The sequence below is a fragment of the Bombus terrestris genome, chromosome 2 (assembly GCF_910591885.1).
Source record: "Bombus terrestris chromosome 2, iyBomTerr1.2, whole genome shotgun sequence".
Classification (NCBI taxonomy): domain Eukaryota; kingdom Metazoa; phylum Arthropoda; class Insecta; order Hymenoptera; family Apidae; genus Bombus; species Bombus terrestris.
In genome coordinates, this window is record NC_063270.1 from 2,275,389 (window position 1) to 2,301,985 (window position 26,597).

General features: G+C 33.4%; 2 protein-coding genes across 11 annotated transcripts in view; one reads left to right on the forward strand and one right to left on the reverse strand.

The window, feature by feature from the left end:
- LOC100652307 (mucin-5AC) overlaps positions 1 to 15,904 on the reverse strand; it is a 46,289-nt gene extending 30,385 nt beyond the window's left edge. For 8 of the 10 annotated variants that reach the window (XM_048414495.1, XM_048414489.1, XM_048414486.1 and 5 more), the window contains exons 1-2: positions 15,394 to 15,904; positions 12,173 to 12,263 (exon numbers count right to left, since the gene is read on the reverse strand). In XM_048414495.1, coding sequence (XP_048270452.1) covers positions 12,173 to 12,262 — 90 coding nt within the window. In that variant the 5' untranslated portion in view covers position 12,263; positions 15,394 to 15,904. The remainder of the gene's footprint in view (positions 1 to 12,172; positions 12,264 to 15,393) is intronic. The other 2 variants (XM_048414493.1, XM_048414492.1) reach the window with 1 other exon arrangement.
- Positions 15,905 to 19,210: 3,306 nt separating this feature from the next.
- LOC100652186 (phospholipase D2) lies at positions 19,211 to 25,157 on the forward strand. The gene is made up of 15 exons (XM_012314674.3): positions 19,211 to 19,483; positions 19,988 to 20,170; positions 20,287 to 20,647; positions 20,726 to 20,846; positions 20,908 to 21,331; positions 21,399 to 21,634; positions 21,827 to 22,094; positions 22,167 to 22,329; positions 22,432 to 22,695; positions 22,778 to 23,051; positions 23,118 to 23,338; positions 23,413 to 23,649; positions 23,736 to 23,976; positions 24,050 to 24,379; positions 24,467 to 25,157. Exons 2-15 carry the CDS (start codon positions 20,023 to 20,025, stop codon positions 24,566 to 24,568), a joined length of 3,390 nt encoding a protein of 1,129 aa, XP_012170064.2. The 5' UTR covers positions 19,211 to 19,483; positions 19,988 to 20,022; the 3' UTR covers positions 24,569 to 25,157.
- The last annotated feature ends 1,440 nt before the right edge of the window (positions 25,158 to 26,597 follow it).

A 26,597-nucleotide genomic window follows, 5' to 3' on the forward strand; every position in this document is an offset into this window, starting at 1 on the left:
TATAATGATTTTATCTGTCTTAATCACTAGCTATGTAAATAAAATATCGTGACGCGATACTTACAAGCGTTAAAGCAATTTCGACCTTTTTAAAATTCTATTTCATTCTCATAAAATGTGCCACGTTTCTTAAATTTCACTTTATCTTATATCACTCTTTGGCTTAGTTTAGTCGATAATATAGTAATATAATTTCTCTTGGGAGAAACATAGAAATTTCAGCTGACAATCTTAAAATTTGCACATTTTTAATTAAAATTCGAATGATTTTGGAAAGTTCGTTTCTCTTCGCATAATGGAAATACAAGAAGCGTATTCAGAAACGAAAGAGAAATTGACGGTAGCGAATTAAGCATTTCTCTGATAGTGGTATTAAAAAAGTTAGATCCGTGAACTCGAGATGCCGCAATTTTTATATAATTCGAATTCCTTTGGCACACGATCCAAGAGCAGGGCCCCGTAATGTTACAAAATGGATTCTAGAGTCACTGTATTCTACACGTAACGTGAAATTGACAACTTAAGCAATTCACTTAGGACATTATGTTATTCTACATTCACTCTAGTCGTTCCGAATTTGAACTGTTCCACGATCGAAAGATGATTTCATTTCACAGTACTTTACCGTAATAAGTAAGATCTTTTAAAGACAGTTGTTTTAAGAATGATAAATAAGAATGAAATTGGACACGGGGAAAAAATGATGATTCGAATTTTGCATTAAGCCGCATTCTATCAAAATCACAACGACCTTTAACACAATTTCAAACCGCAAACCAGAACGGCATCAACTTTCTACGGTGCCGCAGGCAACATAGGTCCCCTTCATCATTTACCTCCACACACGATTTATGACTCGTAAACCCACTAACGCTCCTATTATACTTTTTTCACTACGTAATAAGTTGATCGAAACTGCCACATATTTGCGATAGCACTGTGGGAACCAAGGTGCTTAATACAAAATTTATATACAGCACTGTCAATTAATAAATTAAAATACTTCTCATGTACATGGAATATCTAAGCATTCTATCGATTTTATCGGTTGTTCAAAACTAACTGCTTTTATTATTGTAATTTACAGATACAAACTAGTTAGAACTTAATTTAAGAGCTCATGAAAAAAAAAAAATTGAATATGAGTTAAATAAAATATGCAACCAAGAAGTAATACATACGTCTATTATTTGGTCGTTTCTGCGCTTAGCGGAGTCGATCGATACCGCAACAAGTACAATTGAAACATTAAGCAAGATTCACGTTGAAGGACGCGAATTTTCAACGTAAGAAATTTAACAAGACGTGAGCGGTAGATTAATTGACGTGATTTAACAAAGCGTTTCAATCGATTTCTTTCTTCAACATTGAGATTACTACACTGAAGGTATATTACACACAGAAGAACATAAATAATTATGTACTTGATACTGCGATTATACTTAATCAGATGATTGATCAAATAATTGAATAAATTTAAATCCACTTTTTGCATCTTTCAAAGAAGTCTTCTTGACATTTGTTATTATTATTACGTCATCTCACGTTTGTATCATTGCTCGTGCCCAAAATTATATGTACTGTGTAAAGTAGCATCTGCAGAAATCAAGACAGAAAGCAATATTTGCATTCGTTGGAAATAATTTTTTTTTTTAGTTTCAGTTTTTGTATATTACACAAATGTAGGAATCGTCAAAGAGTAGTGATTCGAAAATGAACGTGGAAGAGATCGATTGTCGCGTCATATTATGTGATCACTTTCGACTTAACTATCACTTCCGACGTGCAACTTCCGCCTTTCCTCTACATTTACATATCGCAGATCCTGGCCGAAAATCAAGAATTTTATCGAACATTATTATCCTTTTCTTTTGTAAATAATATTATCATCAAATTAAGAATTTAAATCCTATGAACTCTTTCCATTCGGATCTTTTAAATCTTATACATTTTACAAATTCGTAACTCATGTAAAGTGTTAAGTACGTTACGTTATTTTACAAACCAGGTTTCTTGATGCATGAACATTAAACTGCTTTCAGCGTAAAATTCACGAGTAGTCTTCCGATTCACGATCTTTAATGAAGAGTACTACAAGTTGCGGTTCTAAAGCAGCGAGGTCATTATGAATTATGGAAATCACGGCGTTAACATGAATTATGCAGAGCTCGCTATTCACACGTTAGACCTAATTTCCAATCACGCTAATTCGGACTACAGATTATCGTGATCTTATGAATTATGAAACTACAATATGCTAATACTACAATTTCTGAGCTCGCGCTATTACTTGATATTACATCCATAATCATTCTACGTTGAAGTTGACAACTAATTTACTTATAAGTGTAAGAGTGTACATCATTTCAGGAAAATGAAGAAAACATGCTGATCACTGACGTTCGTTAAATTAGAATTGTGTATTCTTTCATCGTAGGTGAATTCACTAAAACTTGATATACGTATACATATATACGATTTAAAGCACTCGACGCATGATGTGTAATTGCATAAGAACTAAAAATCAGTTACACATGAACCAAACGAACCAACTTAATTACGGACAGCATAGTCGTCGAAGAAATGATTGCAAACCCAATCGGAGAATTCATGGCGCCATATTGCACGATGTAGTATGAAGCAATTTTCCAAGAAATGAAATGATTCAACGAATTTCTTATCTCTCTGTTATCTAAACATTTTACATCTATCAAAGACGAAATTTTTCTATTTGTTTCGTCGAAGAATTTCTACGCGATAGATTTCTGCAAAGAATAAAACAATTTTAATCTTATAAGATACCAAGCCTATCGAGAAACCGGAAACAAATTTGCACGAAGAAGCGGTGTGCAATAACAGAGCGAATCCGTGATGAGAATCACCGATTAGCTTTGTTTCTGTAAAAAAAAAAAAAAAATGAAACTGAAATTAAAGGTAAATACCGTGGTCTCGACACGCATGTGCTCAGCACGAAAACTGCAGAATCGCACACGAGCCTGCATACAATGCGAGAAAAGAGAGTCCGTCGACAATGGTGAAAGAAGAATACGGAAAATTAGAGACAGTGCCAGAGGATCGACGTGAATCGCTTTTACATCGGTCAACTGTGGAGAAATCAAACAGGAGTCTGTCCAACCGTATGAAACGCGAAATAATTACGTCGGTTGTTTCTTTATTTCACCTTTATGCGGTGCTCTTGATTGCATGATTTCTGTGAAGTTACAAAGGAACGCGGAAACATGCCAGTGTGTAACTCTTCTGAAATGCAAACATTTCTTTTGGTCAAATCGTCATAACTTAACGAGACATACGACAATTTCAGCAATAATAACTTCCAGAGTTCGCTTCAAGGAAAATAAATAATACTAAATTACAGACTAACTTGTTACGTAATGTTTTATAATGGGCGCTATTTATTGTTAAATAAGTGGGAATTAAGATAATTCGCGAAATAGACATTTGGTGCACGTATTGAAATACATTAAACAAACGATGCTGGTACTTATTGCTTCGTTGAATTCGAAAATGATTAGTCTTAAAAATGTGATAAATCAGAGATAAAACGAATGGTATAGAATAACATGGAATATCGCAAGATAAATGAAATGGCATAAGGTGAAGAAAAACGTCCTTAATGTTCCTAGTAAAATACATATAATACCTGATACACGCAAAAAGATAATTCCACGTTAAGGGTTTTCTACACTAACCAAGCTACAGATAGAAACAAAAAAGACTACAACGACTCGTGGAGTGTCGTTGGACTGTGTAACACTTATTGATAAGTAATTATCCCAGCGGTAGCAACAGAAAAATCATGACATATAACATGGATAAAAACATAAAAAATAAATAACGCCGCGGATTTCAGGAAGTCAGTCAAAGTAAACGATGCAGAAGAGACGCTTTCTCCGGTGGAAAATCTGATTTAGATTAGGCTTATGTATGCTTGTGCAATACATCGTGCTGCATATATCGGCGAGCACTTGTATAAGACTTTACACGGCCAATAAACTTGCACCGGTGCAGATGGGTGCACTTGCTCAAATGAAAAGATTCGACAAACGCATCGTACTATTACTGACAAATGAACGTCATTTGCGTTAGGACAATTAGATATACGATATCTGGAAGGATGGAGACGCGAGTCTGTAAATAACTGTAAATAATTTAAACATTCTGGAAATAATGGCAATATTTATATTATCGAAAACAAATTTGTATTTGAGATATAACATGAAGAATGATATGTACCTAGAAAAATTTGGAAAATTCGAATACTGGTTTTTAAAGAATGAAAAATAAGTATAAGAAAAGAACGACTGAGATTACTTTATGAAATTGAATTATACGTTAATATACACCATGGCCAAGCCAACTTTTATTGCAATCGTTCATAATTTCCTCCTGAGTATAATTAGAACGACAATCGCCGGCAAACCACAAAATAACTCGCCTCAATAGTGATGCAACGGAATACACGGAATGTAATAGGTTAGTGTAATGAAACATATTGAACGTAACTACACCTGCAACAGGATTAAAGAAGAAAGAAATAGAAATAGACATCTGCTCTTGGTTTCCAGCATTAACCGTCCTCAATGGTAAACAAGCTACGAAAAAATTTTTATTTGGAGGTATCATAACATTTGGATCAGCAATTCCGTTATTATTACTTGAAATTGTTGGTGGAAGAATTCCAAAATTCTGAATTGAGAAATCAATATCACTATCTGAATAAGAACATTTATAGATGATAGAATATTTATCTTTCCTGGATATTAAAGGACACGATTAATTAAAAAATCAAAATTTGTCATTTGAATAGAATTTTCTATCCAATGTGAATCATCACAAGAGAACAATGACACAAGTCAGATTTTCCTATCACCGGTTTATCGAATAATAAAGCATCATAGTTAGCTCTAATAGTACATAGATAACTCAATAAAATACTTCTATCTTTAATACCTATAACACCTATAATCTTTGATTAACTGAAAACAGTTTTTAGTAATATCGAAGGCCTTTTTCCTTTTACGCGTTTCTGACTTTTCACGCTTAATTTCTATCATTATGCGTTCCCGCATAAAGTAATTACTTAACGCTACTTGACTATATGTATATGTTGATTAAGGTTATTGTAGGTACCGTTATATGACATCAGAATACAACATTATAAAAACCAAAGTTCGTACAATGAAATACTAATATGTAAATATTGTAAGTTATAAGTAATATGATAATGCTATACAAAAAAACCTATTATATATGTGTATTATTAACCTATTATATATTATATATGTGTGTGCAATATGATTATTGTAGTTCTACTGATTTACAATTTAGTAGCTAAAAATGTAAAGTGCTAATAAAAATTTATGAAAGAAACAACTATGTCAGGAAAAATACACCAGCTGTTTTCGTGAGGTATCTAAGTAACGCGTGTAACAAGTAAAGTAGATCTATGGGAATCGTGCCTCAGATATCGCATTATGATACTACTTTACGATTTAATTCAGTATTGCTACTTTTGTTATATTATTTAATAGATTCCATGACTAATATTCTCAGGTTCTCAGTCTCAAGAACAAAAGCGCCGATTAATACGATCACTCTTATTTGTAATACAAATTAGAACAAATTGTACGCAATACATTTTTACATCTATTGTGTTTTTTTTTAATATAAAACACTCGTGTTTCTCTTGATTTCTCTTTAACTCCTTCATCCCAGAGAATTTATTCGGGATATACCCATCGTATTGTTACAAGAAATAAAATGTCCAAAAACTTATTGAAAAATTTCAATGTCACTATAAAAACTAGCTCCTTTCCAACTCTGTCTGCCTTGAATTTAAAAACTTTATTTTTATTGCCGTTATTAACATAAATTTTATCTAATTAATCTACTTAATTAAATTAATTCAGCAAAAATGAATTTCGTTAAACCCGTTTTCACGATCGAGCGTTATGATCGTAGTTTACTAAAACCTGTCAACAAACTAAAATAATATTCTTCGTCCAATCTGTGGCCAACAAGAAACAACATCGAGTGAATTCAGAAATAGCTGATACGCTCTAATTTTTTTCGCGTCCAGTATTAATCGATCAAGGATCCTGCTATCCTTCCGATGAGACTGATAAGGATACTAGAAATCCAGTGGTAAGAGTAGACGACCTTGTACCGTGCACCTTATTCTACAAGACGATCTATAAATCCACGGATCGATGCTCGAAATGTTAATGTTGTCCATAATTATATGCAACCAGGGAGATGGATAATAACGGGATATTGCAAAGCATCGTCAAGCCTCATAAAAACCGTTCCAGATTAATAAACGTCTCTCTTTGCGCAATATTTCCCTTATGTCTACCGCTCTACCGTTTCTATATCTAAGGTTAACAAAAATTTCTCTTGTGCAACGACATATCGGTGAGTATGCAGTCTTCTCGTTAGGTGGACGAGTGAGATGAGCTCTTAATGCGTTTTAGGTACGAGATATGAAGAAACGATAGTTTTCAATATACGCAATAATTTTCCGCTTGGATGATCTTAAATAACATTTGCACGTACGGAGGAAGGAAATATTTGTCCGCAATAAAGATTAGAGATCAATTTGTACTCATTCATCGACAGAGAAACAAACGACAACGATCGAGTTCGAACATATTTAACGTTTAACGAATGTCGACTATAGTCTTCTGTCGCATTCACTACGTTTCATTCACAGATTTATTTTTTCTTCTGCGTTTTTTGCTAGAAATCACCAGACGAAATTTGCAGAATGTTTTAATTCCCTTTGGAAAGACATATGATAATTTATAACGGATAAACGTTATTAACTAAAATTAGACATTCACAAGTTTAGTCATAGATAATTTTTTAAATAAATGTATAAAATGCTTGCATGATAATAAAAAATTCGAATAAACTACAGAACATAGACAACTTTCGTTACAAGTTATTCTACGCGCAATTTTAATTCGGCTTGCCGCGAATCATCATTATAACGCGTGTATTCACAATTGTTCGACTTTCATTATTCAAGGTTTCACGCTCGTGTTCTCCAGATTATTATAACAAAGATCCACGTTTTCCATATTTCTATTGTATAATTTAAACATTCAAATACAGATATTTCTCCGTCTTCTTTAATCATTATTATCTCACGATAAGGTCAATCTTGTATAACGAAGACACGCTATATTACATTATTAAAGTAGCCAGCCCTTTCGTCGACGAAACGAAATCCGCTGACCTCATCCTGCTGCTTCTTTTTTTCGCATTGCGATTCGATTACGCAAAACTGAGCAAGGAATACGAAGTGCCGTAACACGGGAAGCAACGCCTGTAATAGATGTGTAATTTAGATTAAGGATCGTGGATGATGTGCATTAACTTTCAGTAAGATCGGCCGACCTTTTCTCCTCCGAACTTCATCAACGGACAGCCAACGGAACCATTAATATTTTCAGACGAATTGCGTATTTGTACAAAAGGCATTCAATAACATCGCGACTGTCCTATTTTTTTTTTTTTTTTTTTTTTTTCTTTTATTCGAGATACGCTTAAATCTCAACATATTTACGAAATGCTGAACGAGTTTCTACCTTGCGCTAATCCTTCGAGAATCAAACCATCGAACTAAACTCAAGACTCAGAACTCATTTAACGTTGCAAAATACATTTTGTTGGGACACGTTGTTGCTTGACGATTAATACTCTATTTGGGATTAATAATAAAGATCCAATAATTTTGCGTTATTACATTCTATAATTGGGAAAGAAAACATCTCGGAACAAATTCTTCATCGATCAACTACAAATGAAATTAATCTTGGTGCTAGACAAAACTTGTAGATTTTTAAGCTATTAATGAAACATTATTTACCTTTAGAGAGACGTAAGTGTAATCACCATGAAAGTCGACCACGGATTATTTCTGGTCAATTGCATTTTTAAATACCACGTGAAACTTCCACAACATGTACAATACAAATTGTCAAAGTAAAATTAAATGATGAAAAATTACAACGTTCAAATGCTTATGTGCGATGTGAAGGAGCGTATCGCCGCTGCAATTGCATTTCTTTTTCCAAATGTAGAAATCATTTCTCATTTCAAATCTGCCTCTGAATATCTACCATGAAATTCCTCGGAACTAGGAAAAGTATAGAAACGGTCAATTTTCGAGCCGCGTATGAACGAAAATAACTACGTATCGAATTAATTAGTCGCATCTAGGGTAAATACACCAGAATAATTGATCGCTCTAAGCCAACTAGCCGACTATTTTCACGATCCTGGCGTATTTAGCGAGCTCAGGTGACACCGTATCGAAATCTAAAACAGATAATCCGACAAGCTGCGCGCTCGCTGTAACGTATAAAATTTAATAAATAGTTGATATCTGAGTAGCTTATATAACGGGTGGATAGAATACAATTCTCGATGATTTGAGGGAATTCTATGAAAACTTATAAACTATTAGAAAAATGGTGGGTCCGCTGCGATTTAATAAATGATAGGCATAGACTGTTTCCAAAATATTCTAATATTAGTCGATGAGTACATAAGTACCTATATCTTTAATTGATCAAATTTCTGCTTATAAATAGCCGAATGGAATAGTTAAACTATAATCAACAATCTGACTCTCGAAGAAGACCGATAGGAATGTAATCCCATAAATAAGTAACATGACCTTCAGAGTGTTGAACTTAAAATAGCAGACCGCTAGTTTTAATCGCTTCGTATTAATATTCACATTTTATTCATTAAATGAACCTGACATTAAATTTGAGATCTAAATAAGTGCAAAGCTTGGAACAACTATTTTCTATCACGCTCACAACAATGTCACTGTTCAATGACACGCATAATTGCGTCCGGTTAAGCCGTTCTGTCCACCGTCCACCGCTCCAACAGTCCAAGACTGTGCAAACGCCAGCTGCCACAGGATTCGTCATGCGAAAATATCTACAGCGATTGGAAAAGCACAAAATTTACGAACACCCGTTGTATTATTTGCTACGAAAGACCGGCGCACGACTAGGCGTGGTCCACGCGAACCTGCAGTTCTCTTTCCTTCCTTTCTTTTCCTCCGCGTTCATTTCTGTCCATATCTCTTGGCTATCCGCTATCGAGCCGCTTTTCAACGATACACTTGCGAGCTCGTTCGAGGTAAGCACGCAATGTAACCCGCCGGTGTTCGTACAATTTTCGGTTTCACCCGTAGTTAATAAGGTGAACTTCTCTTTTATAAGGTATCAGATCTCAAGGATTTTTATTTTTGAACTAATCTTTAAAATGCCACGAACTGTCGTATGTATCGATAGCTATTAACGAGTGTTTGTTGAATGTTTAGTTTCACTAGTTTTTAAACAAATTAGTAAATAGACTGCGAATTTTTACGCAAATTTATATTTTTATGAATACAACTAAATAATTTAAATTCAAATGGAGATTTGTTTTCTGTTCTAAGTAATGTAAAGGTTGCTATTTTTTATACCTTTTTAATAATTCATAATTTTCTGAACGCTTCTGTAAATCCTACCATGCGAATTAAACTTGACTGCAATTTAACTCCAATATCGTAATAAAATGAAAATGCATGCCAGTGACGATGATTCCGGTATTTACGCGAGTGAGCTGAAGCGTTTCAGCTATGATTTCGCGAGACAGGCGAGAATAGGAAAGTAATTACGACAGAGAACGAAAGGACGAGGTATCGCTGTCGAATTCGAACTAGAACGGACCTTGATTGATGGATTCGTTTATGTTGTTAACATTCAAATACTGTTCTAACAACAGTGCGTGCATGATACTGCTATGATATTGCAGCAAGAGTGCTATCAAAGTTCGAGACACTCGATGTATGCGATGATCAGTGTAATTGAGATTCAATGTTTGGCATTATTGATGACCATTGAAGAAAAATCATATGACAGAATTTTGAAATTCTTGTTATTCGACCATCTCGTAAAATTCAATAGTTTGAATAAATGTAACGTAATAGGTATATTTCCCTTTCCCTTTCCTTCTTCGAGTGATTTAACGAATAACTGAAATCCGTTTCGCGCAACGTTACAACCGATACCCGTTACTTCTACTTACGATTAAAACTTTCCAATCGTGGACACGTGACTAGGGGCCATGCTTATGACTTTGTTGGACGATGAAAGGATTCGCGACGGTCATTTTTGCAGCTGGCGAACACGTTCCGATAACCTTTGCGTTAGGGGAACGTCCGAGATGATCTTCGTCGTGATTGTATAGTGCATAGCATCGGGAAATCGATTCGACGATCGGACAACTTTGATCTCTATCTCTTCCCTATATGAGGTGTATGTTTTGGAATAACAATAATGAGTTTACAGAAGAATCTCGTTACGATTATGTTGTAAATGTCTATTTCAGTTTCAAAGTAAACCGTAGTACTCGAGTTACGTGTACATTCTAATCAAGTATCGATAATCACTTCGTAAAGCAGAATACTATTACTTTCTACGTTACCTTTATAAGCTTGAAATACGCGCTTCGAGTAAAATTTCCATTAGATAGATCTGACATAACTGTTAGAATAAAACGTAAAGTTTATTAATCTCTCAAATAGTCTTACTACAAGACGCTCTAAAGAACCATTTTTAAATTATCCATTCACAGAAAAATATCAAGATCTCTTAACTTGTTTAAGAATAAAAAGATTCAAAACTTAGATTAATTCTTTAACTGAAAATAAGGCCAAAAGATGCAACTAGACTCATCTTTCGATCAAGAAAATAAAATAAAAAAAAAAGAAGTCGCGGCTCTATTAACGCTCATTTTATGGAAAGTGAATTCATCGATACCGGACACTTTCTATCGAGAAACCAACGCCACGTTTCTATCTTCTAAGTAACGTAATTAGTTTCTTTTCCTATTACAATTTTCTCCTCTCTGCCTCTTTTCAACCGATTTTGTTTAATTATTTTTTATGTTCAAACAGTTTCTAAATAACGCTTACCAATCCCACAGACGTAAGTGGTATAGCGTAAATTGCCAACATCCAATCATGGTTTACCAACTTAACAACTCGCGTTTCTGCGCATTCACGTGATAGATTTTTTTCGATTGATAACCTCCCTAAATCGCATGATGCGATTAGGTTAACGTTACACGCGTCAAAGACCAACGGGAAACAGTGAAACGAGCACGATGAAGATGCGACTTAACGACAGGAAGCGAAGGAACGCGTCGCATTCTCCACGATAAAAACGCCTAGGATTTCCTTCTCGAATCACCGCTGTCGTACAGGCCATTCATACAAATAACTTGCTTCCTCGATTGCTAATTATCCATATGCAGGTTCAATTACGAGACGTATTCAAATAACAAGGATTAATTCGTTCCACTGGCGCGGTAGCCTTCGATGGAAAAGAAAAGAAGAAAAAAGTAAATTTACACCGCCACCATGCTAAACGTGGTATCGGCAATACAGTATCCTTGACACAAAATTGAGATAGAGGTACTCTTCGATCGTATTTTAAAGAAAAAAGGTTAATGACAAGCATCGCAAGTAAATATAAGGACAACTCTGTAGCTGATTAAAAATTTGTATAACCAATGTATTCGTGGCTTCCGTGAAAGTTTGAAACATAACAATCTCTGAAATGAATCGATGTTTAAAATTAGAAACAAAATTGTTATAAATAAATATTCAAGCAAAGGACACATTTAAAGAAACTGAAATAAAAAAAACTTATTAATGTATAAAGAGAATATAATCGTTAATTTCTTAATCAGAATATAATGCAGATATAAATCATGTCTCGAATAAAATAAAACTCTCCAGTATAATTTATAGTTTCAGTAACGGTTACGAAAAGTCAAATCATTCATAAACGCATTCGATAAAAAAAATGATATTATAAAATCTTCCATAGCATCCTTTATACCTATTCTAGAATGTAATATCTATTGCATGATCGTTAAATGACATATGTTATCACATAATAAATCATACTCTAAAGATTTCCTACATTTTAAAAGTAACATTAATGAGTATAAAGTTATAATATTAAATCAACCGAAATCGTTTATTATGCGTTAAGACGTAATTAAGTTTTCGTTGCTATCTAAATGTAATCTTTATGCGGAATTGGTTCCTCTATGATACTCATTTACTTACCTGAGTACTATGCTCACGAAGACCATCGGTTGTGACGAAAAGCAGCACCACCAATGCCACCACCGTACACCACGAAAATCTTCGTACCATTCTGCAAAACAACATACTTGCTTTAGTTACATTTTTTCACTTATTGTTTCTTGATGGATTAACGTGGTGTCTATAACAATTACCTGCTTATATATTTTTATAGATACTATATGAATCTGCGATCTTCATCCCCTTTCTCGGATCACCCTATATCCCATAATGCAGACGCGTGAAAGTCAAGCACCACCTTCTACATTTAAGTCTACTTTTACTCGTATAATTCTTGGCCTATTAACTGGTGAGTATATTTCTCGGTAACTGTACCATGACGTTAGAGAACATGTAGAAGATCATACTAAATGCTAGGTGATTTTTATATATCGAATCGAAAAATATTTTTTTTTAAATTACCCCTGATATTAAATTATATCATCGACGTGTCTTGTCTCGGATTGGATTATTTTTACGTCGTTAAGGATGAATACACAATTATCTCTTTTTCTTCTATATCAAAAAGATCGATCGGAACCTTATTTTTATCTCGCAACGTTGTACCAGAACGCCTTCGCCTCTCTATTCGTTCCATTAAAAATAACAGCACCTGACACGTTGTCATTTAATAATATCACGATCGTTATTCTGTGGTTTTCCGAGAAACGTCAATTCAACTTCTAATTTCCGTTTATGTAATTGTAAACATCGTTAGACGCGTTAGGTCGTTTAATTAAATTCGTTGGTATCGCAAATAATTCCGCTGCCTGGAAAAGTAACATCTCGAAAGGAGGTCAAGGTACGTTTCGTGTCAACTGGAAAGGTTTAAAAATGCCCATAGTTCCTCCCCACCCTCTGCACTGAATGGTAACCTAAATCGGTTGCACCGATGCTTCTCCTACGCAAGCAATCGATACCAATTTAACTTTCATAGTTATCTTTAAAAAACGAGCAGGGGCTAGACTGTGAGAACATATTCCTCACTTTGGGAGGCTTTGGGAGACTGAAGTAGATGAATGACAATATTTAAGTATATGTCTTTAATGGTCTATAAGCATATAGAAATGTTCTCGGAGAAAAGGAAACAAGTTTGACGAAAGGAAAAATTTCCCTCGAGATCTCGATCACTCTAGTAAATTCTAAATACTGCACCATTAGAAGCTGTGTAATGTCAAAGAATTTTTAAGTTCATCAACAAATATAACGTAATGTTCTAATGTAACATACATTATGAACGACAACTCCTTAAAAACTTTTTTATAGCTATCGTAACGTCAGATTGCTACGTAGAAGTGCATTTTTTTCACATTTCTTTTTTTTTTTTTTTTTTTTCTTTAAAAAATCGATTCTTAATTAAAGAATTGTAAAATTATAGAATTTAATCAGAAAAGCGAAAGAGGAAAAGGCGTTCCCTAATTGCAAGATTATTCTAGTTGAAGCATCAATTCTACTTTATCTAAATTAGGAGGGTAAAAAATCGATTTCTATATGCGGAGAATTTGACAAACGGCAGATCTAACGAGGTCGTCTCAAGTACGCGGCTAGTCGTGATGATCGTGAGCTCTTTCGATCCTCTTTCCTCTGTTAGCGCGAAGATCAGTAAGGAGAGGAGGAAGATCAAGATCAGCTATGGATCGACGACCGTACTCGAAATACCGTTAGACTCAGCTGCGTTGTATTACGATTCATTACCATCGTCCATTCAACTTCTCCTTATTTGCTACCGACAAATCTGTCAACATTTGTTGCTCGATTTCCATAGCTTTTTCTCGTATATTTGGGGAACATGCATTAGTAAAAATTGTCAATAAAATGGACAAAATTTTAATTGCTTTAGTGAATTGGATTGATGATCTAAATTTGATTTAAGAATTATTTTTATCGACAATTAAGGAAATTCGTTAATTCCTTTGTAATATTATGTATTACAATCTCTGACTAAAAACGTTCTCGAGAGAACAGTACTCCAGCGTCCGATTCCTTTCCACGATCGTTCGTGCGCACGAATCTGTTACGTGCCAATCGAAAGTAAATTCTCTGCTACGGTATATGCACGTATCAAGTTTCGCTTGCAATTGTAAAGCATATTCCGTAGAGAATTGTATCTTCAATAGAGAATGAATTTTTCGTAAAAGAATCGATCGTTCCTCTTAAACAAGGATATACGTATGTATATACAAGGGTATGGAACGCCTAGTACCATTTTTGAATAAAATAAAGAAAATAATTATAACGCGAACTCGGGCTTAATATAACGAACTGTACGCTTTCTTTCAATTGCTCAATTTCGATACATATATAAAAAAATACATACTTTCATTTCACAAAATAAAGCAATATAGAAAACTGGCGAGATAAGGAAAGAAATTTCTCCGAAGCACGTTGCTCATGCATCGCTGATCTCGAGGCCAATTTTCAGTATTACTGTTCGATTTAAATTTCTTTGTCGTGCTCGACGAACGGACTACCGCACCGAACCTCGTCGCAGAGAAAAGATCATTTCGGCACGGCCTGCTCAAGTAACTGAGTTTTACGTAAGAAATGCCGGGAACATCTGGAAGTTTGCGCGCGTGAAAGTGGACTACCAAGTTACAGGCAACGGTCAGTTAATTCCGCGACCGTTCGGTTAATATTCTGCAACACCAGCCAGTTCCCGTAGAGATTACGGGACAGCCAAGCACACAGATTCGATAACCAACTTTTTCATTAACCGGTTGTCATTCGAATGGGTTTTCCGATGTATTTCTATTGCAGCTACTCTCAGGAAAATTCCTAATTGACACATCAACGAGACCTTCTTCCTTCAAACATTAAGTTTCGATCGATTCAAACTATTTTAGTTTCGCGTTATCGATGTTGAATACCGAGACGAAGCCGAGGTATTTTTGCACGACCCGATCATCGATATCACCGATTAAACGCACCGAACGATTACACATCTAGTTTAAGGACGATCGTTCTATGCTCCTTATTATCGTCCATCAACCTCGAGGATCGTCTCTACTACGTAACCAACCATAAGTCAACTAACGGAGCGCAGAACACCAGAAAAAAAATGAAACACAATCTAGGAGGCACATCTTATTTCTCGCTCATTGCAGCAACGACCTTGCCAAGTTTCATTTCAATGGACGACTCATGATTTTCCCATGTCAAAACAAAAGAGCTGAATGTTTCGGTCGCACTTGAATTCCACTCACCTTGCAACTTCTTAGACGAACCCGATCCAATGTATCATTTCAGTCCACCTGTCTTGTCGTGGTTCCTCCTCGCTTTCAGCGCACACAAATTATCAGAATCAATCACAAGGATCACGTTTTACTCTGTATCAAACGTATAGCAAAGGAACATTCAACTATCGAACTATCGAATCAATCCATTCGTTGATTACGTTTTGCACGTCCGCAAGTTCAAAACGAAAAAGGTTGCTCGAAAATCACTGAGAAGAAATTGAAGTAAGTTTGTAACGAGTGTATTGACCGTACACGTAACTCGATCAGGTCAGAGGGAAGCGATCGACGCGCATCATCGCGAGATATTCGGCTTTGCACCGGTGGCAACGTGTAATAGTATGTTTGGGACGTTAGTCGACGGAATGCTCGGAGACAAATGGAAGTCGATCGAACGACCGCCGTGTCAAAAAACCTGCCTCTAAATGGGGGAGAAAAAAAGTGTTCGCCCGACTATTTTCCCTTTCGCCCGACTCTACGCCACCACCACCACCACCACCACCACCACTACCACTACCATCGCCACACCACCCAGCGCGTTTCTGTTCTCTGCGTCCTATACGCTGCCCCTACCTCCAGGTACAGGTACTTCGAAAGCATCCCCTCCCGCGACACGTCGCCTCGTTCCTCTTACTGACTGATAGCTACTTTGATATGCGTGACTTCCTGCGATCCGAGAATACGTACTTACTTACCAACACGGATACGCGTGTTCGATTATGGGCCACTTCGATCATTATCGAACCGAACCATAGCAGAAGAAGGATGAAATTAAAAGTTGCTTGGACCAGATAATTTTAAAGATCGAATCCTGGACCGATACAAATTCTCTTTCGTTTGTAGACCAGATGATCTTAAAGATCGAATCTTGAAGCGATGCGAATTCCCTTTTGTTTGCTGATGATCGAGAATTCAAAACGAGAGAATCGTATAAAAGCAAAATTACTGTAAATAGCATGTAAAATTACTATTTATTAGGATTTAAGTTTAAATCGATACATAATAAGAACTAGTTAAAGAATTAGTGAAAGATTAGATACGATATAGTTTGTAACCTCAGATGTCAAACGATTTAAATACGAGTCCCTTTAATTACTTCATATAATGTTACTCCATCAAAAATAGAAAGTATAACGAATAGCGAATATATCAATAAAGAATGGCTAATCGAATAAGTTGCTATGTAAACGACTATTTACATGATTATTATGTTACGAAGACTACATATTTGTAATTTAGAAGATGTTTTGATTATCGTCTGAAAGAATGATTAAAAAGTTATAACGCTTAGTCCTGGTATTTTACACGAATGTAAATGAACTATAACAGTCTTGACAAGTTTAATAACAACTGCTTTTTTATGAAAATTGCATCATGCAAAATAAAATATGTAGTTCAAAACATGCTAATTTCATCTATTAAAATTTCACTCATATTAATAGAAAATTCCATTAAAAAAATTCCATAAAAAATCAAAATTTTAGTTGAATTATTCACTTTGTGAATTTATATTAACCAATGAAATCTTTTTCATATAATACCAATATATATATATATATATAAAAAATGAAACACTTTTAACTTTGTAATCTATTAATACAATTACATTTAAAGAGCATGTACCTACATGAAGCACTCTCTTACATTGTTTATAAAATGGAATACGTTTATTGGACTCAATAGACAAATCATTTTATATAATTAGTGATGTAGAATCGCATTTACAAATGCCTTGATCTACCAACGTTAATAACTAGATTTACATAATTTATATGCTACATTACACGTATTTACATTACGTATAGAACACACAGGAATAAAAACACCATTCCAACACGTAGTGTTAATTATGACGCAAACAATTCTAAATCATCTTGCTCAAACAGTTCCATCCCCTATTATTTTGAAATCTGTTATTGCACAAACTAAACTATCATAAAAAATGTTGCGTCATTTGGAGCACGGTGTTTCATCACAAATCCTTGATTAATTATCTAAAATCGTCAAATCTAATGATTTCCTAATCGTTTACAGAAGTGTATTTAATCAATGATTTACAATTATATTCGGCCTTAAATTACCATACCATAAGAAAAGAATTTGCGAAAAGACTTTTCTGTATCTCAATTAATAAGGAGATACGATCATAGGAATAGATAAAAGAATGGTTAAATAATAAGCTTAAATATTTAAGGAAGGTTTTATCATAATTCGATAAAAACTACAGACAACGTCAAGTAAGTTAACAAAAGAATACAAAGAAAATAAAAGATGTTCCTTCTCCTGAATTATTATTGCATTACGCGTGCATTGCATCGCTTTCCCTTGACATTCTAATCCAGGAATAAAATTGATCGTTTGCGTTCCAATTCGAAAGTAGATCGCAAAACTGAACAATTACTTTTCCTAATAATCACACGGCTGCGCGCTTCCTGCCTATACTCCGTAATATAAGAAATATCGAGTTTTCGGATTGCAAGCGTAAAGAGTACATATTATTAACGGAAAATGAGGTTACATGGAACCCTTTCATAAAACGTTCCACTTTTCTTTGTATCCGACACACGCGCTATATATACGTTAAACTCGACTGTTCGAAATAATAATAACAATGTTTGACTGGTTATTGTTGTACGGTGAATGTTTTTGCGATTTCAATGACATCTCGAGTCGAAGTTCTGCACATAAAAGAGCGATTCGATTTTCGGCAAGGAATTGTATCTACATGGATTGTCATGATCTTTTATCGATCAATTCATTTTATATAAACGTATCTTTATATAAATACATTTTTATCAAGGTTAAAATACAAATTAATTTAGTAGTAAGAAATTCTGAAAAGAAATTTTTTCTGTAGCCTTCTATAAATTACATTTAGATTATTTTGACACGAACTTTACACAAATATCTTTGTCTTATTAGTGTCTCCTTTGTTGAAACGTATGTATGTGTCAATAAATATCAACAACAAGCAGTTATTGTTAAGATGTCATTGATAATAACTATGCATATACATAGATTTTTAAATAATTCTTGGAAAATAGTAGCTGAAGAAAACAACAAATGTGCTAACAATTATTTAATAATATTTAAAGATTTGAATTAGACTTTGATGATGCTTTAGAAACATATCTAAAATTTTCATGATTTTTAATTAGTATTGTGTGTATCTTACGTAAGTACTACTCGCAATATAATAAACATGAGTAATAGTATATTCATCAATATTGATAAACAAACGAAAGAGATAAACATATTATTAAACCATAATGTCTGTGAAAAAATAATTTATCTACAACTCTACAAAGAAAAAGTAATGTAGTAATTTATTACGTCTTTTAAATAAATCTTCATTTACAAGTAAATATGCATATCAACGCATCACGTATAAGAGAGGACGCTACATATATGACAAACAAAATTCTCAATTCACGTTACGAATAGCAGCGAAAGATTTCAGAACATTATTCGTTCGTGAAAAAAAAATACAAGATTTTTATTTTGTATATTTGTAAGTACATACATACATATTTTTCTATGGAATTGCTATCTCTGTTGATAAAACAGAATGATCAAACATAGATCATGTCAATGTAACAGAAAATAATCGTCATAAATAAAGTCACGTACTTGTGAAAATTTAATTAGTTAATTTGTGAAATCTATTGGATATTTTTACTTTCAAAATGTAAAATTTTAATAGAAAAAAGTTTTAATAAAAAAAAGAAACAATTTTAAGGTAACGCTTCACACGTTTCAGTAGAAAATATCCATACCGACAGTTCTTAGAGTCAGATCTACAATAGTCAACAAATGTGTAAGAACAGACGAGATATGTATAAATCGCTTAATCTGTCACATAATGAACAGCGATGAAATCGCTCGTGTAATCAATCAATTATGACGATACCACCTATGATAATGGAATTATCTGAGAATTATATATCAATCTCTTACAATACCATGTAAAATTCATTACCTTAAAACTGTTTATGGAAAGAAGCGATAATATTTATAACCTTAATAACGTGACATGTGACATTTAATAAGTAAATAGGTTGTATCCTTTTATTATATCGTTCATAGTTTTTATCGTAACTTTAAGTTCATATTTTTAAAATGTACAATATGGAAAAATTTTAATCGATAGATAAATACCCATAAACATGTAATGAAACAAGTCTGGCAATTTACTTTAGTTTTGTTCCTGTGAATTACATCTGACGAATTTATAGTCAATATTCTAAACCTCTCCCGCGCGCATTAGATCATTTTCTTAATCAAGAAAATACATTAGTTCTTTGTCATCACATTTTTTTTGTTCCACCATATTACTACTTATCTATTCACCTATCTATTAATGATGTACATATTCGTCAGTGTTCTATTCTTAAATAACTTCTACTGTTGTATGTACTATTTCTCATTAATAAAGATAATTTGTGTAATGTAAAAAAATTATTTGATATTGCAAGAAACAGGAGTATAATGTAAAAGTTATTATAAGTTGAAGGCAATGAAAAGTACACTGTGAAACTAGTTTAACTTAATTACATATGTTTAGTTATCTATTGATAATTTTGTAAAATACTGTTAACAATGTCTGACAGTATTTTAAACAAAAAAGCTGAGAATTGTGTTTCTCATGATCCTGAATATGATGATACATTGGGTGTACCTGATTCATTAGAAATTACTATAAATGAAAGTGAAAATATTAATTCTAATAATGATACTGATAATAGTGGTGAGTTTATGACTTTGGTTTGTTATTTCTGTGTTATTTAACTGACTTCCTTTAAAAATAACATTCTAACTATATTAGTAAAATATATTGTGCATTGTTTACTTTATTTAAACTAGAACGTCCTGGTGTGATACCTTTCTCTGCTATACACGACTTACCAAAAAATTTTAAAAGCCAGTATCGTAATGTTTTTATTCCTGGTGAAGAAGTGCATGTGGACATTATAGACAATGAGCGTAGCGTAACAACACATCCATTGAATCCAAATTTGTATACTATTGAATTTAGGCATGGACCATTTATTTGGACAATTAAGAAACGATACAAACATATCCAAAATTTGCATAATCAATTGAAAATATATCGCACCAGTTTAAATATACCTTTTCCAACTAAAAGTCACAAAGAAAGAAGAACTAGTTTAAAAAGTTTGGGTGATACAAAAGAAGGGAAAGGTTATAAAGGTGCACTACCAAGGTATAACGATACATAAAAAAAGAAAATACATTTATTTATTGTAAATGACCAAAAAATGGGACAAACTATTTTTTTCAGATTTCCAAATAAGCCTGATGTTTTAGTACCTTATGAGCAACTAGAACATAGGAAAAAAGTATTAGAAGAGTACTTAAATAATTTATTAAAAATAAAAATTTATTTGCACCATCCAGAAACAGTGAGTTAATAATTTGCATTTATTTATGTAATGATTACTAACAAGTGTAAAACATTTTCAGGTCAATTTTTTAGAAGTCTCACATTTGTCATTTATAGAAGATTTAGGAATGAAAGGCAAAGAAGGAATTGTTTTAAAACGAACTGGATCAGGTGCAAGAAGTAGATGTAACTTTTGTGGTCTTCTTGAGGGCATGTGTTGTATTAGATGTACTCATTTCTGCACATTTCTATGTAGGAAATGGCATTCTCGACATCTTATTGTTAAAGATACTTTTATTGCCTATATTGAACCGAAAAGTGGTAGCATAAAATCAGTGATTCTAATGGATAATGGTTTCGGAATCAGTTTTGGTCTGTATACAACAGGGTTAAGAAATGGTATACAAATAGTAAATCTCAGTAGGCACATACTAATTAAGTGCTGGACAAGAAGAAAGGCCAAAGAATGGCTGGAATTCATACAAGAAGTTAGTAACAGGGAAGGTAAGTTCTTTGACTAGTGCGTAACGTAAAACTTTGAAAACTTAATTAATAAGTTATGTTAGCACAGGTCGAGACTTTATACAATCGAATCCGCACAACTCGTTTGCACCTTATCGTTCCCCTATTCCAGCCACATGGTTTGTAGATGGATCAAGTTATATGTCTGCTGTTGCAGACGCGTTAGAAGATGCAAAAGAAGAAATTTTTATTGCAGACTGGTGGTTATCACCTGAAATTTATATGAAAAGACCAGCTATTCATAGTGATTACTGGCGATTAGATAAAATTTTACAAAGAAAAGCTGTGAGTATATCATTAAAAACATTGTGTTTATTAATTATTCATATTAATATTTTTAACACTCTACCTTATTAATGCTGACAAAAGTTGTGGATTCTTGGTAAGGCTAATGTAATTTTGAATATAACATATAATGCTGTCAAAAATTGAAAGAAATCACGTGTATATGTTTATAATAATCAATTCTTTATTTAGTTTGAAGGAATCAAAGTATATATAATGATCTATAAAGAAGTAGAAGTTGCACTGGGCATAAACAGTTTTTATAGCAAACAACGGCTAGTTGAAAAATGCCCTGAAAATATAAAAGTATTACGTCATCCAGATCACGCGCGAGTGGGAGTGTTTCTGTGGGCACACCACGAAAAAATTGTAGTTGTTGATCAAAGTATTGCTTTCCTTGGAGGAATCGATCTATGTTATGGTCGATGGGACAACAATGAACATAGATTAATAGACTTAGGTACATGATACTTGAAATTAAATACCGATCATTGTTATTAATTGCATTTAATTTTATTGTTCTCAATTACAGGCAGCACCCATCATTCCAGTATTTATATTCCATCTAAAGGTAGATTTACCAATACAAGCAGTAAAAAGGTATCAAATGGCAATATAAATAAGCATGTTTTATTACCATTGGCTATTGCAACTAACACAGTTGTAATGGCTACTACCAAGTCTATACCTGTGTTGTAAGTTTCTTACTTATTATTCTTCATAAATTTTATATTTCAAATTTTCTTTAAGTTTGGCTCAGCTACTCATTTTATTTTACTTTTTGTTTTTTTCTTTAGGCCAATTATAAATAATAAGACGTCAATATCGCCATTCTCGACATCACAGTTAAATGCTGGTGATTTATTACTATTACAACCAATAGAAGAATCAGATACTATGAAATGTGATACACCTAATCTGGAACGTAAAAATTTATTTGGAATGGCAAAAAACACCATGGATAGAATGAAACACAGTATTAAGTTAAAAAGACAAGAATTAATTAATATGGTGTATAATCCACACGAAGAAGATAGTGATGAGGAGAATGTTATGACTACGTAAGTTCATACTTCAGAAAGATATTTAACAAAAACTGAATATATTTTTACACCAACTAGAGAATATCACTGACATTTTCAGCTATACAATGCAAACTCCAATTGAAACTAGTCAGTCACTAGCATATAACGAAGATGAAGTTTCAGAATATCCAGGTGTGGCTAAATTATGGCTGGGGAAAGACTATGTAAATTTTATTGTTAAAGACTTTAATGATCTCGAAAAACCTTATCAAGATCTAGTAGATAGAAGCAATACTCCCAGAATGCCATGGCACGATATAGGAGTTATGGTACAAGGTGCAACAGCAAGAGATGTTGCCAGACATTTTATTCAACGTTGGAATGCAATTAAGGCAGGTACTTTCTAATTTTATAACAATCTAATAATTAAATAACATTTATATAATTTATATTTGTAGATGGAAAAAGCAAAATTAAATTCATGTTATCCATTTTTGCTTCCAAAAACGTACAATAATTGCAGTAGCTCTGTACCATTTATTGAGAGATCTACTATACACAACGTCAACTGTCAAGTATTAAGATCAGTTAGTTCTTGGTCGGCTGGTTTTCTCGACTCACAAACAATAGAGCGAAGTATTCAAGAAGCTTATATTGAGGCTATTAGTAAAGCAGAAAGGTGAAATTAATTTTTAAAAACATGAAAAATGATTAATTGACCTACTGTTTATAATACACATTTTTCTATTTCAGGTATATATACATAGAGAACCAATTTTTTATAACGCTTGCATCCATGCAACGATCTGCAGTAAAAAATCGTATTGGAGAAACATTATTGAAACGCATTTTAAGAGCACACCGTGAGGGTGCAGTATTTAGAGTATTTGTAATAATGCCTTTATTACCAGGTTTTGAAGGCGAAGTTGGAGGACCAACTGGTACTGCTCTGCGTGCTATTACTCATTGGAATTATGCTTCTATATCAAGGTAAAAGTTCTGTTATAAAATTAAACTGCAACTAAGGATGAAAAGTGAATGAGTTGAAAAATTAGAAGTATTTGTATTATAAATAGGGGTAAAGATGCTATCTTAAGTCGGCTAATTGAAGCAGGAATAGAGGACCCTAGAGAGTACATTACATTCCATGGTTTAAGGACGCACGCGATGTTAAATGGTACATTAGTGACAGAATTAATATATGTTCACAGTAAGCTATTAATTGTGGATGATAATACTGTCATCTGTGGTTCTGCTAATATTAATGATAGAAGCATGACAGCAACAAGGGACAGCGAAATTGCAGTAATAATTCATGTAAGTATTATTTTAACTGACTCAACTGTGTAATTTTTTATCATTTCAATATTAACTATTCTATAATTTACAGGATCAAGAATTCGAAGAAGGAAGAATGAACGATATACCGTTTCCTTGTGGTAAATTTGCAGGATCATTGCGGAAACAATTAATTTCTGAACATTTGGGATTATTTAAAACAAATGAAGATATAGATGTAACTGATATAATTAAAAAATCATTCTACAAAGATGTATGGTGTGCTAGGAGTAATCGAAACACAGAAATCTATGAAGAAGTATTTCATGTTATTCCGACAGATAAAGTTGTTAATTTTTCTATGTTAAAGCAATATCAAGATAAGGAGCCACTTTTTTCATCGGATACACTTTTGGCCCAAGAAATGGTTGAACAGATTAAGGTATAGTTTAAAAAAATTGTTATTATTATTATCATTATTATTATTATTTTAACAAACTTTATCTTTTCATTTTTAATTTTATTTTAGGGTCATTTAGTAAACATGCCATTGCACTTTTTATGCAATGAGGATCTGAAACCAGCTGCTGGTACAGTAGAAGGAATGATGCCAACAGCACTGTGGACTTAAATTTTTGACATTCGAATCCAATATTAATGAAATCAGTGATTTTAATATTTTTTACAATTGTAACAAGTTAATCTATTTCTAAGTATTTTATTGACCAAAGTACAAACGATCACTCTGTGCTTATGACTTGATATTTCATTATATGTATAAACTGCTAAAACTAAGGTTGTATATCACTATTACTTAAAAGCATTTAGAATATCTGAGAGCATAAAAAATTAAGACGAATAAAATGCTAATGAAAATTCAGGTCAAGATAATACTTGGATTGTTACTTACGCATTAAATTGATTATAATTGTACTTTAACATTCCATAAAATCTAACTCTTTCAAAGAGGAAACGGGTTATTAATGTTGATGTGGTAATAGTTAATAATTTGAAGATAATTTTATTTCATTAATTATTTAATATGCTCAAACGTCTTTTATTAATAACATCTTTTATAAAAATTCTCATATGAATGTTTAAGTTTTAACAGTGTGCCTTTTTAAAAGTTGAATTTTATATTATAACATTTATTTTATAATACTATTTATTTGTATTAAACGACATATAAAATAAATATGACATATATTGTTCTTTACCAAGCTAATATTCTTATTTCTTTATATCTCTGTTACGATTATTCCATATAAATATTTAATGAATCATTTTTGTATTTCAACTTATCTGAATAGCCAGAAGTTTGAGAGTCAACGTAATCAATATTGTGCTGTATAATTATGTGTTCGGATTCAAATTTCCAATTTCTAATGTCAAATCGGTAAAACACGCAGACTCAGAAGAGTATGGCAAAGTCATAGAACACCTGAAGACAAGCGTAAGCTAAATAACGCAACAAGGAAACTAACCAAAATCCTTAAAAATTACAAAAATGACTGTTTTCAAAAATATCTTGCTAATCTGTCTCCCACAGCTAACTCTAACTACTCACTATGGAAGGCATCCAGGAAACTCACTCGTCCTCCGTAAATAATCCCTCAAATTCGCTATCCGCAAGGTGGATGGGCGCGTAGCGTGGCTATACAAAAAGCCAACTTGTTTGCAAGTCATTTAACTAATGTCTTCAAACCATATTCCTCCACTATTGCCGTGAAAATAACGGAATACTTGCACTCTCCCTTCCAGATGTCTCCTCCTATTGAACTCTTCACTTCTGTAGAAGTTATGGAATTAATCCATCCCCTAAATCCCAGGAAAATATCGGGACATGACCAGATAAGTAACAAAGCTATCAAGGAGCTTCCCATAAAAGGGATTGCTCTCATCACTTCTATTTTTAATGCATTTCTTCGCTTTGGATACTATCTTAAGTCTTGGAAAATATTATCGATTACTCTTATCCCTAAACCTGGAAAACCAATACACGAAACTAGCTCTTATCGTTCAATTAGTCTTCTACTCACTTTGTCCAAACTATTTGAGAAGATGCTAACGAAACGACTCCTTCCACTCCTAGAGGATTTGAAAACAATGCCAGATCATCAATTCGGTTTTCGGAAGCAACATTCTACGATAAAGCAAATTCATCGTCTAACTCATAAAATCAACCAAAATTTAGAAAAGAAAAAATATTGATCTGCGGTATTCCTGGACATTCAGCAGGCGTTCGACGAAGTGTGGCATACAGGACTTTTGTTCAAACTAAAGAAAATCCTACCACACTCCATCTTAAAATCATATCTAACCAATAGGCTGTTCATGATTAAATACTTAGACGCTATAACCGCAACATTTCCAATAGAAGCTGGCATACTCCAAGGTAGTGTCCTCGGGCCTCTGCTGTTCACTATTTACACTGCCGATTTACCAACTTTAACAGTGTAGCGACACATGATTTAGAGGACAAATCAAATCATGTTATTGTTCTGTCCCGGAGCATCAAGACCATTGGAATACAAGTGAGGTGATGGGCGTGATAGGTATAGAAGAATCACTCGGTATTATTTAACAATATCTATTTATTTGCTTGTGTCCGTGGTATACACTATCGCGGTGAAAGCACGGTACAATTATCGGTTCGAGAT